Raw genomic sequence first — 18,268 nt, 5'->3', positions numbered from 1 at the left:
GTCAAAGTCAGTTGTGTTGGACTTGTTTCTTTTCACAAGAAGCTCGATTTTGTTTTTTTAGCTGGAAGCAATCCTGCTGATTACTACAAAACCGGAAAGGCACTGAAGAGAGAGCGATAGCAATGTGTACATATTCTGTTAGGTTAGACAATCTCATATACGTTTTCATGTTCATATGTGTGCAAATCTTCTCATTATTTTATATACATATAACTGCTCAATCAGAACACAGATACAGCACACAGAACTCTGTAAACCATCCAATACCCGCCACACTCATAGATACCAAATCAGGTCAGGTGACACTTTCCCGCCTTTTCCAGGCAGTATAAAACCATCTGACCTGGAGAAGAAGGGCGTAGTTTCATCTGACTACCATTAAACAACCCAAGAGCTTGCCAATAAAAAACCAACTGTTACTCCACATACTTCTTATTCCTGGCTCAACAACATCATCCACAACACGCAACAGCACCAAAAGAAGAAAGCTAGCAAATAAGTAAGCGTGGAAACTTGGAAGAAAGGTCACAAAGCAAAATAAAAGAAAGCGAAGAAGTAACCATCTTAATACTCAGTTTCATCAGCTAAGCAAATCAAGAACACTCTCTCATTTTCTTCCATGTCTTGCGCAGGGACACAACATATGAGTGGGTCAGAGATGGGTTTGAATCGCCCACACCCCGGCCACTGCTTCTGAGTTCCTCAAGTGCGAGAATAAAATGTGTAACTAATATCATTCGATCAGACCTTGTCTTGTTTTGACACGTCCAAAATGTGAGTGAATGAAGAGGCAAAACGTGCTAACAAGATGGGCCAAGGCCATGCAGGGACATGTAGTTAGATAACAATAGCTTACACACGCTCAGGCCTATTCAAAGTCCCAATTATTGGCAGGATCAACGGTTTGTGGAGATCAAACGCCCGGCCCGGTGTGCTCGCACACTTTGGCCAAACACAAAGCTGCAACGCGGCCCCTTTTTGCTGAGACTGGGTCCCGTTCAAGATCTCAAGGACTTTGGAAAAAAAAACAAAAACACGTTGGATGCCTTCTGCAGTTACACAATACACTTAGCCACAATTATGTAAGTTTGCACAACAATGTTGTATAAGTGCAAAACTTTTTTTTCCTCTTGTTTGTAATGATTGCAATATGTAACGATCCTTCTGGGGACTTCATCGTTCTGCCGGGTGACTTCAATGCTCACATGGAAGTAGTGAGACCTGAGACATAGTGAGACCTGGAAGGGCGTGTTTGGGAGGAACACCCCCCCACCACCACCCCCCGATCTGATCCCGAGCGCTGTTCTATTATTGGACTTCTGTGGTCGACACGGATTGTCCACGTTCAAGTATAAGGGTGTCCATGGGTCCACTTGGCACCAGGACACACTAGGCCGCAGTTCGATGATCCACTTTGTAGTCGTGTCATTGGCCGCATGTTTTGGACTGCGGGTCTGCTGGGAGCGTGTCAGAAAGAGCTTCAACTCTCACCTCCAGTGGGGGACAATGAGTCTGAGTGGACCATGTTTTGTGCCTCCACTGTTAAGGCAACCGACCAGAGCTGCGGCCGTAAGGAGGTCGGTGCCTGTCGTGGCGGCAATCCCCGAACCCGCTGGTGGACACCGGCGGTAAGGGATGCTGTCAAGCTGAAAGAGTCCTATCGGGACGTTTTGGCCGGGAGGCTTCGGCAGTTGCTGAGGCAAAAACCCATGCGTGGGAGGAGTTTAGTGAGGCCATGAAGAATGACTTCTGGATGGCTTCGAGGAAATTCTGGTCCACCATCCGGCGTCTCAGGAGTGGGGAAGCAGTGAAATGTCAACACTGTTTACAGTGGAGATGGCGTGCTGCTGACCGTGACTCGGGATGTCGTGAGTCGGTGGGGAGAATGCTTCGAAGACCTCCTCAATTCCACCGACACACCTTCCATTGTGGACTCTCCAATCTCTGAGGTTGAAGTCACTGAGGTAGTTAAAAAACTAGTGGTGGAAGAGATCGCCCGTTGTTCTGAAAGGCTCTGGATGTTGTGGCTGTCACTGTTTTGCTGAAACTGGTTCCCATTGAAGATGACCCGTTGGATGCCTTCTGCAGTTACACAACACACTAAGTTTGGAAAACAATGTTGTATAAGTGCTATGCTTTTTCTTCTTCTTGATGTTCATAATGAATGCAATATGTCACCGTTGTGAAATATGAGTGACTTTTTCACTGGACTGAATTGTGCCGACAGAAACATCTGGTGGACGTTTGCGCTCGCCACGCCACATATGCAACTACGTTGATTAACATTTAAAAGGAATCGTGCTCTGTGTACCTTGCATTGATGAATAATTGTTTTAATGTCATTTTTACTTTGAGGATTGGGAAAAAAGCAACAATGGAACGTGCACAATAGGCTTCCTACAACTTCAGAACTTCCCATAGAAATACAACAGAGTGCAATTAAACAGCAACCCTTTCTGAAGGCAATGAATATAAAAGAATACAGTTTTAATACAGTTCTGTGCATTATTCCCTTGGCTTTGGTCTTGTGCAAAGGCCAAGTCAGTGGAAGGAAGAAATGCAGCAGGATCCTCTTTTGACACGCACAATACGAGCCCTTCCTCGGATCCGAGCAAAAAAACATTCCAAATATATATTGACAAAAACAAAATCTGAAATCACGTTATAAAAACAGCCCTTTGATACAAAATATGTGCCGATATATAGGACAGAATTTTGTTCTTACCCATTTCATGTGCCTTATGTTATCTGACATCACTGGACAGCTTCTCAACATCGGCCATGTAAAATGGAACTGTAAGGACTGCAAGCTCTCATCTGTAGTAGTCGTGATGGAATTTAGAGATGCAATACACTTTTTAAATCTATCCTTGCGGTCCTCTAATTTCTCCAGCAGTAATGCAATCCCACTTTTTCTCTCAGATGCAAATGCAGCATGCCTTCCCTGGAAATTTCCACATGACTCTTTTTGTTGTTTGACAACTTCTCATCACAGAGCAAATATGAAGGAAACTCTTCTGCATTGGCAATGAAAGCAAACGATTCAGTCCAGGAACTGTTGAATCCTCTTTTCTCCTCAGCTATGGTTCTATTTTTCCCTTTGGGATCCATCGCTCATCACACCCCCAGCGGTTTATTTACAACAGCGAGTTGCAAGAAAGCTGTCTCGCAGCTTATGACGCAAACCTTTGTTGACAGATATTTCGAATTTTACACAATGTACGGTATTGGAAAACGTTGAGAATGTTTTTCTGGAGTTTTCCCTGCTACAGAAACGATACTAAAATAGAAAATATATTTTCCCTCATCTTTTACCATTTTCATACCTTTTTCAAAAAGCTCCAGGGATCCACTAAGGCGGCGCTAAAGAGCCGCATGCAGCTCTAGAGCCGCGGGTTGCCGACCCCTGCCCTAAACGTAGACGCTTGGATATAGCAAATGTGGTAACAACATTTGAACAAAGCTCCACGTCCTCTCGGTCCACCTTGGACTGCTGCTGAAAAGACCTGGACGAAAAAGGGAGAGTGTGTGGCAGCGGTGGAGGTGTAAAAAAAGAGAAAGAATTTATTGCTTCAAGAAGTTTGTGGAATGAGCAAGTGGACACAAAGCATCCTCCTCACATCAACAACATGCCAGGTGTCATTTTGGATGACGCCACTCAGTAATACTGGCACGTCAACCTTTTCGTCAGGTGGGAGAAAAAGTCTCCAAAAATCCACAATGTGAGACAATTTGAAAAAGAGGCGGCAGGAAATCAAAGTCTTTGAGTAAGTCTTCCCCCGCACTTTCCGTCGTCCAACCTTGAGGGTATGTGGCACTGGTATCTGCCCCCCACCCCTTCCCATCTCACATGTCTTCGTCCTCGTCCTGAGAGGAACCGGCCTGCTGGGTGGCGCTGGCCGCCGCCATCTGGGCCTGCTGCGCCGCCTGCTGCATCTGCAGCCATTCCTGCTGGGCCAGCTCGGCCTGCTGCTGCCGCGCCTATACACACGCACACACACACACACACACACACACACACACACACACACACACACACACAGACACACACACACACCAATCCCCTGCCATGGTTAATAAAAAAAAAAATTGTGTGCCTACGTTCAAAGATGCCAGTGGATTGTATTTTTCACACAGCTTGTCACGTGCATGTGAAAGCTGGCGAGGGACGGGGGGAGTCTCAAGGCGCTTGTCCCGCTCATCAGACTTACCTTGGCGAAGAGCTCCTGCTGTTGCCGGAGCAGCTCCTCCTCAGGGATGCCGAGGTTTTCCAGGCGGGAGCTGGCCTTCCTCCTCTTCAGGGCCACCGTCTTGCACTCCTGCAGTACGTCCTTTACCTCCGTGATGTAGGAAGCAAAGCCCAGGCTCTCCAGCGCTGCGGGGCGACAAACGTTTTGATCTGAGGGATGAGCAATTGCAATTGTGGGGTGGCTTAAGCACCAAAAAGCATAAAACGCTGCATCTGCTGCCAACTGACTACACTCCAAGTAGTAGTTTCTTGATTGCAAGTATACAAATAGTTGTAAATTGGTACTCGTCGCAGTAACATATTTGTATCCGCAAGTTGAAGCGAGCCAAGCAAGCAGCAAGCTTTTGGGAGCGGTTTATAGTCGCGAGGGGGATCCCGGGACCTCGACGGCCAGTGACGCAGGGGAGTGAGTGCCCTTACCATTGATGACGTGCTCGGGCGAGATGGTCTTCTTGTCGGACTTGTTGCAGATCTCGTTGGCCTCGGAGGAGATGAGGTGGATGAACTCGGTGCAGCAATTGACCACCAGCTCGCGCGCGTCATTGGCCACGCGCACGTTGGGCAGCGTCTCTTTAATCATCTTGTTGATGGCGGCGCGCGGGATGGTCAGGTCGTCGTCGGTGCCGGACGACGAAGCCATCGCACGAACCAAACTAGCAAACACAACTAAGCCACGAGCCAAGGTCCCTAAACCTCTGTCCGGTCTAACGGAGGAGGTTACGCTGACAGAGCCGCAACAGAGAGCGAAACGGCTCCGCACGACATCAGCACGAGTCAACGATCAAATATCACGACGGCGGCTTGACGTGCTGGAGGGCGAAAGAAAAACACGACTCTTAGTAGCCGAACGCGTCCAGCAGACCTACAACAGAGAGCATGGCTAAAGCTAGGCTAAGCTAAGCTAAGCTAAGACTGACCAGCGAACAATGGAGCAGCTCGCTCACACGGAACTCACGGTTGAGCCGGTGCTACCGCCAGTAGCCAGTCGATGAAAGGATGTCGCTAGCAAGTTTCATAGTCAACTATTCCATGAACCGTGTCTGCCGTTGACTACTTTGAAAATGTACTCCTCAGACATTTGTGCGGATATGACAAATACAAGACAGGAAACGGGAAGTTGCGCAGACACAAGCCTAAATAGATGTGGCTAAAGCAAGAGGATAGCCAGCCGTCTCACTTTGACACTAACTGTTCTATTTTGCCCACTGAAAACACAATCATCAGGATGGGATCCCTCCCTGGATGGGTTCACGAGAGGATCTCAAAGAACCAACGTCACTTTTTGACCTCGGTATCATAAAGTGTGCCCTCCGGTGGCCAGGTTGACATTTTGCAGCCAATTCCTCCCTACAGATGGGCTTTGCTTACGTTTCATTCTTGATTGTTCTGACAACATTATTTAAGGAGAAAGTTGAGTGAAATGGAATGGAGTGGCAATTCCATTGACAATGTACTGGACATGTATTATGTTTGAGGCAGTCCAACAAAATCCCAGAAGATTTTTCAAATTCCCCCTGGACATTTTTTTAGGGCTCAAAACTAGGACATGTCCGGGAAAAAGAGGACGTCTGTGTTATATCCATACTATTTTCCAGGTTCTTATATAGCAAGAATAGGTCGGACAACCACGTGAACGTTAACTGGTTTATTCCTTGATCGCACAACACAGAATGGCGCCTAGAAGTAACCCATCCCACTTCCGGGGGTTTCTTACTACGGAACTTAAGTTAGCCCAAAATACACAACAGTTCAGAAATCCAGAGTGCATTCTGAGATTATTGACGAACACGCCCTCTGAAATTGTTCGCGTTAGCACTAGACCTGCTGGGGAACAATTTCGGATCCTCTTTGGATCCCTCTTGTTAAACTGGACTCATTTTGTGGGGTTAAAACACTAATTAGAGGGATGGACAGACAGATGGATGGTTGAAGCATGGTGCGAGGGACGAATGGATAAAACAATAATTTGGGGGGGGGGGGGGGGGTCACCGACCTGAAGCATTTGTGACCAAGTCTTTTTGGAAAATAGGTACCAGAGTCCAGAGTCAAATGCACAAACATATATTGTAATATAGAAATCACTTTACTTGTACGACTTCTATTCTTAGACATTTTTTGAGAATGTGTTTGAATAACTTCTAAACATTCCTAGACATACTTGTGCATTTTAATCAATGATTGTGTGTATGTCAGTGTATGCTTGTACACTATAATCAATCAAATATGAGCACATTGATATTCTAGCTAACAGGGACTCTGCAACCTGTTTGCCACAACACCTTTTTTGGATAGCATTCCTCTGTGACATAAGAAGAGAGGTGGATCTCAGATTAGTTTAAATACATAATCACATACAATCCCCGTTGTGCTGACACACAAAACAGGAGGGAAGCCTTTTCAACGTTCAACCGATTTAATTTGAGGTTTATAATACGACACATTTTAATGTACCGTTGATAATGTGTTCTAATATGATACATTCGAATCTATTCCCCATTTATTATCATTTACAAAGTTTTCTTCATATCTGTATTGTCTTTCTATTTGTTCGATTTGCAGAGAAAGCAAAGTATGCTCCTCATAATAAAGCTCGCTTTGGTTTTATCTGGCGCTTTTTCTCGACACTTGACAGTCGGTGCAATATTTATGCACCCACCGATTGGGACTCTGGCGGCGGCGGCAAGTGCTTCGGGCAGGCAGGCTGCCGCCGCGCGCCTATAGCCTTAGGAGAGCTCTTTCGAACCTTTTGAAGCGTTCAAATGTAATGTCAAGTGACTGGATATTACTGTGTGTGGGGGCGGGGCTAAAAACAAGCACGCCTTTGGGCAAGGACCGGACTTCACTGGCTCCCTCCAGCAACAGAAGATCAGTCAGTTAGCTGCTTTTGTCCAGCGTGAAGCTGCGTCTGCTCCTCCAACGCAGCAACTTGAGAAAGTTGAGGCTGGCACTGAAGATCTTGTCGTGCTCAAAGACCATCTTGTAGAAGGTGTCGATGGGCAGGTCGCCGTTGGGGTCGGCGTACTTGAGCGTGGTCATGGGCGTGTACAGCGTGTTGGTCTGGTGGCGGAACGGAGGATTGTCCGATGTCATGATCCTTAGCGTGTGCTGAGGAGAGACCAAAAGGCACGGGCTTCGGTTAAGACAAGAAGGCCAATGGCCGCACCGACGACGCTTCTTCAGGAGGCAGTTTGATAGGTTACTCTGACCAAAGCGCTCCCGGAGGCCCTCCGGGCAGACGTCCCGAGAGAAATCACACCGGGAAGGGAGGCCCCTACCTCAGCCACGTCCTCTGCTGTTTGTCCCAGCGTCTCGAAAATTTGCTTGTAGTTCTTCAGGTAGATGTTGGTGAACATATCTGCCGTCACTGCGTCAGCATTGCTCAGGTTGGTTTTCAGTCCTTCATCGTACACCTTTCGCTCAAACTCTGTGATGACCGGACCTGGCTCGATCAGGCTGATGCTGTAAAAGGTGAGAAAATGTCCAGATCATATCAACTTTGGACCAAAACATAAGAGCGACGTCCAGGAAATGGGAAGAGAATTTGCAACTTGGACAAAATGATGGGGACACCCCAAAGTTGAGGCCAGCCTCTGCTTGTTTGATTGAGAGCAGCGTAAGCGTAAGGAGCCTTCTGAGAACTTACTTGAGATTGAACCTGAGCGCTTGCACTGCTAAACTCTCGCAGAATCCCTCCACAGCAAACTTGGATGCGGCGTAGACGTCGTTGAAGAGGATTCCTGCGGGGGCGCAAGGGGAATTAGTTTTGCTTCAAGGGTTTGGTGGGACTGGCGGCCGGGACCTTGGATGCCCATGACGCTGCTGATGACCACGATGTGACCTTTTTTGCGCCGCTTCATGTCAGGAAGGATCTCCTTGAGCAGCCTGACCAGGCCAAAGAAGTTGGTGTCCATCACCGTCTTCATCTCATCCACCGACTGGCACTCGATGGGACCGATCAGTCCCATGCCGGCGTTACTGACTGACAAGGGAGTGAAGGTGGAGTGAAGGTGGAGTTTCACGCGCCTTGGCACAAAACATGGGCCAAATGTTTTTCTTGATGAACTCACTGAGGACGTCCACCCTGCGGTCGGGCAGGCTGTCCACGCAGGTTTTGATGGAGGTCTCATCGCACACGTCCAGCTGCTTGATCTCCAGTGTGCGGCCCAGACTGCGGCCCGCCGCCTCCACCAGTGCCTGGCCTTTGCTCACGTTCCGCATGGTGGCGTAGACTGACGCATGTATACATGTGGGTGTCAAAGCTTTCACAGCAAGCGGCACCTCGAACCTCCGGAAATACGAGCATGGTGACTGAAATGGCAGCTCTGCCAAAGCCAAAGCCCGAGTCAAAACGACAGCTACAACCAGTCGGTGATGCACCGAGCTGAGCCATTCTTCTATACAGCTTTTGTACTCGACCAAAAGGTTCAATACGACTGAACTGTTCTTTAAAAAAAAAAAAAATATCCGGCATTTGATAATCTACTCCAAAATGTACTGCACATCCAAAGCAGTAGCTTTCCGGATGGTGCCGCCCAGATTTGGATCAAGTCTAACGAGGCTGTATAAATAATACTGTATTGGCCCGAATATAAAATAAGACTGAAAAAGTGGGGGTCGTCTTCCATTCGGGGTCTAGACATGATATCCATTCATTTGTGCGCAGAGTATGTTGCTGTGATCGTGTGCGTCTTTGACACAAAGTGAGTGCGTATATACATTTCATTGTTACTACGGTCCACTGTTGCGCCGTTTGCTTCGTGTGTGCGCCGTTTGATTGACAGCTCTGGCGCGCTCCTTTAAGTTGACCTCGCATCGTACGAGTAGCCGTTACGCAGCGGCACGGCGACTAACAGACTAACCACGTCTACCCTCGTGTGTTCTGAGCGCCACCCGGGGGTGAAAAGAGCATAACCATCCGAGCCACCCCCCAATACAGTCCTCAGGCTCCCCAACAATAGCGGTAGCAGTTTGCATTATTTCCTTATTCAGATTTGTTTCAAAACTACAGTTAGACTTCACTTAGATGGTTCATGCAGTTATTGCAATTTTGTTTATTTACATTTCAAAAACCAGAAGCCATTCATTTACAAATTAGTTTACATATTTAAATGTTCAGATATTAAGATGTGATTTGAAGTTTTTGCCTGATTTGAATGAGGCAAAATAACATGCTTTTTCTCTCAAATATATTGTTATAATCATTTGTTACAGATGTAATCATATTCTGTATAAAAATTAAATTTGGTGTTCAAAAAGTCTTTTTTTCAAACTTGAGTCTTGAAAAAGAGGGGGGGATTGTCTGATAATTAGGATCGTCTTATATTCAGGCCAATACGGTTCTTGAAAACTTGATCAAGTCTAATGAGGCTTCTTTTCATTGCGTTGCTTCAATGTTCTACTTTCAATTGGTCTTGAATTCAGCAGTTCTTTTTTGTCACAATTTGGAGTCAAAGTGTTGCTCTGAAAATTAGCAGAGAGCGGCTACCTTCAAGCAAGATTTGGAATTATTTCAAAGCAACTGCAAAAGAGCAAACCCGTCACGCAGCATCGTGTCAATGACTAACAACACAATTTGTGGACTTTACCCATGAAGCGCTTCTTCTCGTCCCCGGCGATGCGCGTGGCGAGCGCCAGGCCAATGCCTGAGGAACATCCTGTGATCAAGACCACCTTCTGGGTCATTTCTAGCACAGGCCAACGTGCAGGTCCAAGTCGGGGGAGCGCAGAGTCTGCCGGGCAATGAACGAGTGGGCGGGCTTTTGCCTTCCTTAATTCCCGCCACTTAATCCCAGCAAAGTGCCAGTCAGCACTGACGCATGAGCTGACGCGATTGACAAACACACGCTCGGCCCAAGACTTGTTCCCATGTTTATTGAAAAGCCTCAAACATTTGCCATCTAAATGTTCACTAAGCAAAGAAAACTAAATTCCACTGAAAGCTAATATCACATGAAACGGGAGGAGAGCAAGCTGACATTCTTCAAACCATCTGCTGCCAGAAAGTGACACCGATCAGCAGTCCTATCAACCAATGTGGAAACCATTCCAAGATTGCTCAGTTATTTCAAAACACATGGAATGAATCAAATGGCATCTTTTTTGCTCTCTTCATGTGTGCCACAGGCCTTTTGCATGTCATTTACTTTGTCTGACATTGCAAATGTGTAAAAAAATAAAAACAAAAAATACCAGTTTTGCGCTATTTTAAAGGAAGCAGATATGAACGCAAAAAAAAAAAAAAAAAGGGCACAGGCATTGGGACTTGTTCCCCATTCTCCTTCCTTACTTTGTCAAAGAGTTGATTAGACACCAAGCTGACTCCCCCCCCACTGAACTAGGCACCACTAAACTGCAGGCAACAGTACAAGACAAGCTGACCAATCTCGGGCCTCGGACTAACGAGCGCCGATGACAGCCAGGAGGTCTTTGTCCCACAAGGTGGGGTCCCAGGCATGGAACCACCCAGTGAAGGAGGGCAGCTCCTCACCCTGTTTGACGACGGTGACAGGAGTCCCGTGGCGGCCGGATGGGTCAGACTTCAAATACTCCTCGGCTGAAAGGTCCGCAAAAAAAGGTTGGCAGGCGCCGTGTTTTCATTCTGCATTACAAACAGTCCCGTTGGGCTTACCGATTCGCGCCACTCCCTTTTTCTCTGTCTCGTTGGAGTCTTTGCCGATCCAGATAAAGAGCTGGACCAGTCAAAAAAGAAAAACGTAATAAGTAAGATGCTTGTTTGTTGACAACAATATTTAGAAACAGGAAGTTGAGACGATGTACCTGGAGGAAAGTGTCCAGAAGCATGACGTCGTCAGTCTCCAGGTCCAACTGGTCCAATTCTCCGGGGACCTCCTCCACCTGCGCAAAGAAGCCCGCTTCAATGTGACAAATTCACACCAGCAAAGAGCAACGTCAAGAAGAGGAGCGAGAGAGGCAGGCTTTCCCTTGGGTGGGATAGTCTTCACAGAAAAGATAAACGGACTGCAGCTACTTATCCGGCCCTTTACGATGCCACACGCGCACTCAGCAGCTACGTACGTAGCCCTTTACAATGCCGCGCACCCATGGGAGCAAATCAAGGTTGGCGTCTTCCTCATGGACACTGTCATGAGCGCCGTGGTTGAGGATCAAAGCCACGAGCACTCCACCACCAAACCAACCAGAAATAAAACACGAGGAGATTTGTCCTCACGTTGATTCGTCCGCTGGCGTTGGAGCATTCGAAGAGTCTGGGTTGCCATACTTTGGTGTTCTGCAGGGCCTGTGAGGTTTGGTAGTCCTTGCGCCCCCCCAGCACCTTCCAGAAGCTCTCTGGTGGTGTCCATGCAGCAGCAGCATCAACAACAACAACAACAACAACAACAACACGCACAGCTGAAACGGCCATTTCAGTCGAGTGTACGAGAGGTCATCCTGAATTGATGCTATGACAGAGTGTCACTATGTCAGTTTTCCTTTGAGAGCGTGTTTGAGAACAAGGCTTGTTTGTGTTTTGCTGACCGGGCTCCTTGGTCTCGGCCACCTCGGTGGAGGTGCCACCGCCCAGAATGCTGATCACGTGTTTGGCGGCCACCATCTCCTCCGGCGTGGCTCCGCGACCCTTCCACACAAAGGTCCCCTTGGGCCACTTGAGCACAAAGATATCGTTGGAGTTGAGAGAAGCCGCGTCCACTGCCACCTGAGACCACAGACAGGGAGAGCGATGGGGCTCAAGGCAAACAGAAGGCTCGACGACCCAGAAGGAGTCCGTGACCCTCAAAAGGAGTCCAAATTACGGCCCCACCCACCTCAACGGCCCGGGTGCCTTTGGTGGAGCTCTGGCGGACGTGGAAGAGGCGGGTGGCGCTCGGCTCGCTGTGGCCATCCTTGCGGGACGTGCCGCCAAGGTGTACCACCAGGGGCTTGCCCCCGAACAGGCTCAGCAGGTGTGGAGGTTCTTGGCCCTGAGTTACGCGCACCTGGACACCCACAACAACAGTGCGTGGGGCTCACTTAGCGTAGCGTCTCTCTTGCTAGCCCACCTCAACAAGACTATTTGAAAGTGCATTTGCTACATCAGCACAATAAAGGCCTTACTTGCGTAGCCACGCCTCCCATGGAGTCATCCAGGGCGACGGCCAAGAAGGCAGAGGATCCCAACTCGTCTCTGGAGCACTTGTTTCCTTGCCTGAAGGGGGAAAATTCCCCAAAGTCAAACCCCAAATGCTAGGATGCTAACGTACTAACACACCATATGTAGATGATGTGCTTGTTTCTGCCGCCGCTTTTATAAGTGTACTGCAGCAAATAGCAGTCTCCGCCAAAGAACTGGCCGTGGGAAGACTCGTCCACAGGAACACGGTCACCGCCCTCCACGCGCCACACCTGAACAACGGGAAGTAGGCGGCATTAACGAGCAGGAGGAAGCGTCAAGGGACAGGAAGTACCTGAACTTTCCCTGATCCGTCATCCACCATTCCGTGTTGCGCAGCCATGAGGTTGTTGCCATGGAGACTGGAGGCGTCAAAGGGGATCTGTTTGACGACTGCGATCCTGCCCACCGTGTAAGCCTGACACGGACCCCTGGTCTCATCCTTGTCTAGCCAGTTCTCAAAGAATGCCTTGAACAGGGTGCTCTCAGCCCCTTGCGGCAGGATCTGGACCTGCACGTTACGCGTCACGGCAATGAGATGAGATGAGCTTGTGACCAAACGCTGTCCAAGTGACTCATTACCTGACACTTGTCTGAGTACTTCTTGTCCGTGATGAATTTATTGGCAATGGTAAGCGCGGCTTTACGCTCTTCTTTGTTAGAGTCCCGACCTGCGCAAAAACCGCTAACATGGGTTACTGTGCTAAGTCAGGTATCAACCCCCAGCCACGTGCTCCAAAATAGTCAACACTGACTAAACTAATGAAGTCACTTGCTTTAAAAAAAAAAATAAAAAAAAGATTCTGCCACTTATCAACTAAGTTGCCACCCCACTAACTACAAAACCAACTGATAACCTAACACACAAACTAGAAAACCCATTGACTACTATCGTCAACTCTTTGCTGGAAACTCAGCTAGCTAAGCTACCTTTCCAGAAGAAGATCTTGTTGTCTTGGCCATTATCTAGGATATAACACTCTTTGCTGGAGAGGATGTCCTGCTTGAAGGGGTTCCTCTGAGCCACCTCCTTCAGTGACATCTTGCCTGAAGCATCTGACACCTGCACGGGAAATGTTATAGACAGCAGACCCCTCTGCACGTTAGCATATCTTTCAGCACGTTTGCGGTGTCGTGCTACGTTGTGCTCTTACCATGTAGAGAGATGCCAGGCCTCCTCTCTTTTGCGTGGTAGGCACGTCTGAACTTCCTGGAGGCAGATCGGGCTTTGGTCCCAGAATCTGGGAGAAAAAAACAAAACAAAACACAAGCGACAGTCGAATTCAACAAGCCAGAACAGAATAGGCTGGAAAAGAGTGAAGTAGACATACGACAGAAGATAGAGTAGAGTCAAGCAAAATCCCATAGAACAGGACAGGATCAATTAAAAGACAACGGAACCAAACAGAGCACGTTGGGGTAGCATAGGAAAGAGTTGCCACAGTTGAAAGGCATATTGAAGAACACACAAACGTTTGAATTCTTTGGAGTGAAATAGAAGAAAATAGACCAAAGTCGAAGAAATCAGCATATATATATATTTCAAGAAGAGGACAACGAGGAACAGAGTGGCATCGAATAAAATCGAGTCACGCAAGACAATAGCTTAAAATCTATACAAGGGATTGGAACAACAAAAAGCAGACTCGAGAAGAAAAGGCTGAATAGGGCAGAACAGGACAGGCTACAATAAACAAAAAAAGTGTGCCCAGATACTTGAGTAAAAGAAGTCGTGCCAAGGAAGGGATCTATGACTTAAGCAAACGGGGCGTCACCTCGATGACCTCCTCAGGCTCATCTCCCTCGTCGATGATGTGCAGCTCCGCGCGTCCTTGCCGCTCGTTGTCACGGACGTCCAAGGCCAGCTGCGTGGCCTTCAGACGCTCATACCGGTTGCTGTCGCTCCCCCCCCAGGCGAAGATCGCCTGTCAATCAAACACGGGTTGCCCGGCCATAAGCAGCAGGAAAGTCAAGCAAAAAGGCTGCGGAGGCCGGTGGGGTTTCCGTACCATGCCCAAGTCGATGATGAAGCAGTCCCCCTTGTTGAAGCTAGCCCAGGTCAGGTCAACCTCGGTGGCGCGTATCTGTCGGTGACCTTTTACATGCAGCAGACGCTTAACATTTGCTTCGTTGGTTACCACGTTACGGAAGCCTGAAGCCACGCCCCCTTTCTGAAAGGCAACAACGCAGCAGCGCGTGAGCCCGCGTGACACCTTGCGTCTGGCGTCGGCACACGCCAGCCATCGAGCGAGCGAGCGAACCACCTGGTACTTGAGTCCGTGTTTGAAATACTGGAGGAAAGACACAGACTCTTCACCCTGGTGCTCTGTGAACTGTGTGGCGGCGCCACCCAGGGAGCTGTCCAGCTCAGTCATCAAAATGGTCGCCGCTATTTTCTCATCCTGGGACGACTGCGAGCCTGTGGCGACAGACAGCGGCGCAGACAGAGAAGTAGCACTTGACTCAACATTTCTTCCCAAACGCGCTTGCTTGCTTGCTTGGGGCTGCAGTAGCCACTCCCACTCATTACCCATCCAGGTGTGCACGTTGTAAGAAAGCCCGGAGTTGGTGTGGAGGACGATGTAGGAGTCTCCCATGTAGAAGCTTCCGTGCATTTCTTTGGGCACTTCCCCCAAGTCCAGCTTCTCCACACGCCAAATCTGAAGACCGGGATGCTTCCCCGCTGACTGGAATGCTTCGTGAGTCGGCATCCTGACCTGAACAAAACAGGTTGCTGGCCAGTTGCACGGATCCCTTCAACCCCGTCCCTCCCCTCCCCTCCCCGCACTGAACTGAATTTGACTGGAGTCTGGGAAGCTATTGTCACACGGGCGACCGCGACGATGTCGGCTGGCATCTGGCGGCAGCATGAATAAATCAACACTCTTGTGAGTGGAGAGCAGGTTGCTGATAATTGCTCATATGACACAACAGGGCGTAGCTACTGCCCGCCAAACTCGTTGAGACTCTTGTGAGCGGAGAGCAGGTTCACAATCAGAATCAGGTGCATGCCAAAGAAGGAATTTGACTCTCAGCCTCTGTACAACATTTAAGCGGCAAGAATAAGATATTATCGCCCAGACGGATGCTAATAATTGCTCATATGACGCAAACGTATGAGCTAGCTGCCCGCCAAACTCGTTGCTCAGGAATTGGGATTTATGTTGCTCAACATTTCCCCATTTCCTTACATTTGCTTCTCTTTTTGTTGACACTGTTTTGACACAAACATCCAAAAACTCTACAGGAATGATAATAATAACGATTCTGCTAATGTGTCCGCGTGCAGACTTTACCTGTGGCTGTTGCTGCTGATGATGTTCTTTCTTGCTATTGGCTTCTTCGCGTCCACTTAACTACCTGGAAGAGCGGCCTTTTTATACGAGGCCGTCGGGGTGGGCGCGGCCTCTGCCCATCCCTTGGCACGGGCGCTGAGCCAAGGTGGAGGACAAAAGCATAGGAAAGCAATCCTCGCCGAGCTGCGCTGTCTCGCCCTCAGGAAAAAAAAAGAAACAAATAAACGACGCGGGCGGCGGCCAGGAAAGAAAACACCCAACATCGGCACCGGACCCTCCTCCCCTTCACCGACCGGACCCTCCTCCCCTTCACGACCTGCTAGCGGAGCCCTTCTTATAAGATCGTAGCATCAAAACATTAGCCTCGTCCATTTTAGCCACTCGACACTGAAAAAAAAAAAGTTTTTGTCCCGTCGAGTGGCAGTGCAAAATACGTGAAAGTATCTGCTTCCATTTAACAAGTAGACTGTACATCTACGTCAAAAAAAACAGATTTGGATGAATACATTTTGTGCTGCCACTTGAGGAAGTTCAATTGAGCAAATTCAACAACATTGGTTTGGCATGAATTCAAAAGAACAGAATTGCATATTTTACCTTTCATTTAGTACAACCTGCAAATTTCAACTTTATGTCAACGCGTTTCCTGGTGAAGGGGAAGCAACTTGTTTTTTGATGGCAATTATTGATAGGCGTCAATGATGTGCACATTTTCCTTATTCGCAGCCCATCTTGATCCGCTGCAAACACCACTGTAAAGTCCAGTGCCGTTTTGTTGACACTAGCCCAACCTAACCACTCGCATCGCCTCAAACAAAATGTATCGTCGTCGTGTCAAGTCTAAATTGGTCTGGCAGAGTCTCTTCTTTTCCATTCATCCAGCCATTATCTCAACAGTTTATCCTCACGAGGGCTCATTTGAATCAAATCAAGGTTTCAAGTAACAAGTAAAAAGTCACACACAAATAGGTCCGCACACCCAGTGAAGTTGTTTTGCTGGTTATACAACTGTGCGTGTTGCTCAGAAGAAGAATGCAGAGTCGTGTCGGTTCATGTTAGCGTTACAAGCGCTGAGGCAGCACACTTTGCCCGATTGTCAAGTGTGAACACAATGCACATAATCCCGCCCATCTACACACACAGACACTCAAAGAATGGCACACACCAGTGAACACAAAGTCTTTTCCTAACTTGAGTTTGGACCAGCTCAAACCTGCTTGCGTGAAGGGTGCGCCACCCCGGCTCATTCTGAGGAGCCTTTGAGCTTGGCTGGATCTGAGCCAATCAAACCAATGGAAAGGAAACAAAGAGGGAGGACTCCAAGCTAATCTATACCAACCGAGCTCATTCAGACATTAGCCAAACTTTGATGATGCTCAACTTGCATTTAATCGGTGCACCTCCGTGGAAATGAGTTTTCATAACGGGCAAATGATTTGATTGGGTTTCATTTGTGCCGTCTCATTGCATTTCACTCTTAGGCTGTTGCTAGGAGTCAAATGCACGTGTTATGTCACTGATTTCAGGAAAGACAACTGAAAGCATCTTTCCGAGGTTATGAGCTGCTTTGTGTCACGTGCCGCAAGCCGCTTTCAGAGAGTTGAACCCGTTTTGATCAAAGGTCACCCTGACTGTCTTGTGCAGGAGGTTCTGCCGAGCCACCAAACAGTAACCGGGCAGGGTGGCGGGATATGAACGCGACGAGTCGGCTGAAGTCAGGACGGAAAGAACTGTGCTCAAAAACATAGTGCACCCCCCCCCCTCCACACACACACACACACACACACATGGGTCACGGCGAGGCCCCAAAGAAACGGCGCTTACATACAGAGAATGAAATAACAAATCCATCCATCCATCCATCCATCCATCCATCCATCCATCCATCCATCCATCCATCCATCCATCCATCTTCCGCTTATCCGGGGTCGGGTCGCGGGGGCAGCAGCTTTAGAACGGACCGCCAGACTTCCCTCTCTACAGCCACTTCATCCAGCTCATCCCGGGGGATCCCGAGGCATTCCCAGGCCAGCCAAGAGACAGACTCTCCAGCGGGGAAAGGTGAAAATGTTCGGGCAAAGCAGCAAGAACACAGTGTTGCTGTAGCCTGAGCCAGCAATCATGTGACTTTTGCGAAATGATCTGCATTGAAGAGGCTTCTGTGTTTTCCGCTTTCCCTCTGGCTGCTCAGACTCAAATAGATGATTAGAAATAGCGCATGAAAGCATTCCACCCAAACAGAGCATTCAGATGACTGACCACAACCTCATGACGTTTAGAACACGCTCCCAGCACACACGCTAACAAGAATCAAACACAAGAAAAAGTTAAAGGCACAAAATAGCAGCAACAGATCAGCAACCAGAGAATGTGAACATGCTCCAAAAGACACATGCTAATGGTCAGTTTATGACAACATGAGGAATTGTGCTCACAAAAGGTGAATAGAAGTGCAGTGCATTGCAAAAGTACTCACCCCTTTGGTTATTTTCATACACTACAATCGCTAATTTAGCTAATACTTTGATTTCAAAGATTGTAATGTAACAAAATGGGGGTGAGCACTTTTACAAGGCACTACAAATGCACTGAAAA

The 18,268-nt window shown here is 48.2% G+C and overlaps 3 protein-coding genes across 6 annotated transcripts; all 3 read right to left on the bottom strand.

Annotated features, from left to right (window-relative positions):
- Positions 1-3,538: 3,538 nt before the first annotated feature.
- On the bottom strand, positions 3,539-5,589 carry dr1 (down-regulator of transcription 1). 4 transcript variants are annotated; one of them, XM_085927590.1, is made up of 4 exons: positions 5,167-5,589; positions 4,670-5,058; positions 4,212-4,399; positions 3,539-3,981 (listed from the first exon to the last, which is right to left on the bottom strand). In XM_085927590.1, the coding sequence occupies exons 2-4, from the start codon at positions 4,887-4,889 to the stop codon at positions 3,847-3,849; spliced, it is 543 nt and encodes a 180-aa protein (XP_085783716.1). In that variant the 5' UTR covers positions 4,890-5,058; positions 5,167-5,589; the 3' UTR covers positions 3,539-3,846. The 4 variants fall into 4 exon arrangements, with proteins under 4 accessions (XP_085783716.1, XP_085783717.1, XP_085783715.1 ...); XM_085927591.1 differs by having other exon boundaries at positions 5,205-5,589; XM_085927589.1 differs by having other exon boundaries at positions 4,670-5,589.
- Positions 5,590-5,931: 342 nt separating this feature from the next.
- On the bottom strand, positions 5,932-10,115 carry LOC147046725 (retinol dehydrogenase 8). The gene is made up of 6 exons (XM_085927597.1): positions 9,835-10,115; positions 8,317-8,478; positions 8,049-8,228; positions 7,893-7,986; positions 7,525-7,708; positions 5,932-7,354 (listed from the first exon to the last, which is right to left on the bottom strand). The coding sequence occupies exons 1-6, from the start codon at positions 9,929-9,931 to the stop codon at positions 7,124-7,126; spliced, it is 948 nt and encodes a 315-aa protein (XP_085783723.1). The 5' UTR covers positions 9,932-10,115; the 3' UTR covers positions 5,932-7,123.
- Positions 10,105-15,843, bottom strand: scinla (scinderin like a). Its single transcript, XM_085927582.1, has 17 exons — positions 15,674-15,843; positions 14,908-15,094; positions 14,642-14,796; positions 14,387-14,548; positions 14,153-14,302; positions 13,532-13,618; positions 13,308-13,440; positions 12,960-13,048; positions 12,673-12,888; positions 12,477-12,610; positions 12,323-12,413; positions 12,034-12,204; positions 11,747-11,924; positions 11,439-11,557; positions 11,027-11,104; positions 10,878-10,938; positions 10,105-10,802 (listed from the first exon to the last, which is right to left on the bottom strand). Exons 2-17 carry the CDS (start codon positions 15,086-15,088, stop codon positions 10,645-10,647), a joined length of 2,163 nt encoding a protein of 720 aa, XP_085783708.1. The 5' UTR covers positions 15,089-15,094; positions 15,674-15,843; the 3' UTR covers positions 10,105-10,644.
- Between the last annotated feature and the right edge of the window lie 2,425 nt (positions 15,844-18,268).

The sequence above is a fragment of the Syngnathus leptorhynchus genome, chromosome 13, assembly GCF_054491065.1.
Source record: "Syngnathus leptorhynchus isolate UIUO chromosome 13, UIUO_Slep, whole genome shotgun sequence".
Classification (NCBI taxonomy): domain Eukaryota; kingdom Metazoa; phylum Chordata; class Actinopteri; order Syngnathiformes; family Syngnathidae; genus Syngnathus; species Syngnathus leptorhynchus.
The sequence above is the reverse complement of the archived record's forward strand: the minus strand, read 5'-3'. Positions and strand labels throughout refer to the sequence as shown.

Excerpts from the sequence above, each read along its gene's own strand:
- LOC147046725 (XM_085927597.1), bottom strand. The coding sequence starts at position 9,931 with ATGACCCAGAAGGTGGTCTTGATCACAGGATGTTCCTCAGGCATTGGC. Across the intron at positions 8,229-8,316 it reads CCGCAGGGTGGACGTCCTCA|TCAGTAACGCCGGCATGGGA; the intron begins GTGAGTTCATCA and ends CTCCCTTGTCAG. Across the intron at positions 7,355-7,524 it reads CAGCAGAGGACGTGGCTGAG|CACACGCTAAGGATCATGAC; the intron begins GTAGGGGCCTCC and ends GTCTCTCCTCAG.
- scinla (XM_085927582.1), bottom strand. The coding sequence starts at position 15,088 with ATGCCGACTCACGAAGCATTCCAGTCAGCGGGGAAGCATCCCGGTCTT. Across the intron at positions 13,619-14,152 it reads AGCCTGAGGAGGTCATCGAG|ATTCTGGGACCAAAGCCCGA; the intron begins GTGACGCCCCGT and ends TTTTTCTCCCAG. Across the intron at positions 13,049-13,307 it reads CAAGATCTTCTTCTGGAAAG|GTCGGGACTCTAACAAAGAA; the intron begins GTAGCTTAGCTA and ends GTTTTTGCGCAG.
- dr1 (XM_085927589.1), bottom strand. The coding sequence starts at position 4,889 with ATGGCTTCGTCGTCCGGCACCGACGACGACCTGACCATCCCGCGCGCC. Across the intron at positions 4,400-4,669 it reads GCCCGAGCACGTCATCAATG|ATCAAAACGTTTGTCGCCCC; the intron begins GTAAGGGCACTC and ends CTCATCCCTCAG. Across the intron at positions 3,982-4,211 it reads AGCAGGAGCTCTTCGCCAAG|GCGCGGCAGCAGCAGGCCGA; the intron begins GTAAGTCTGATG and ends GCGTGTGTATAG.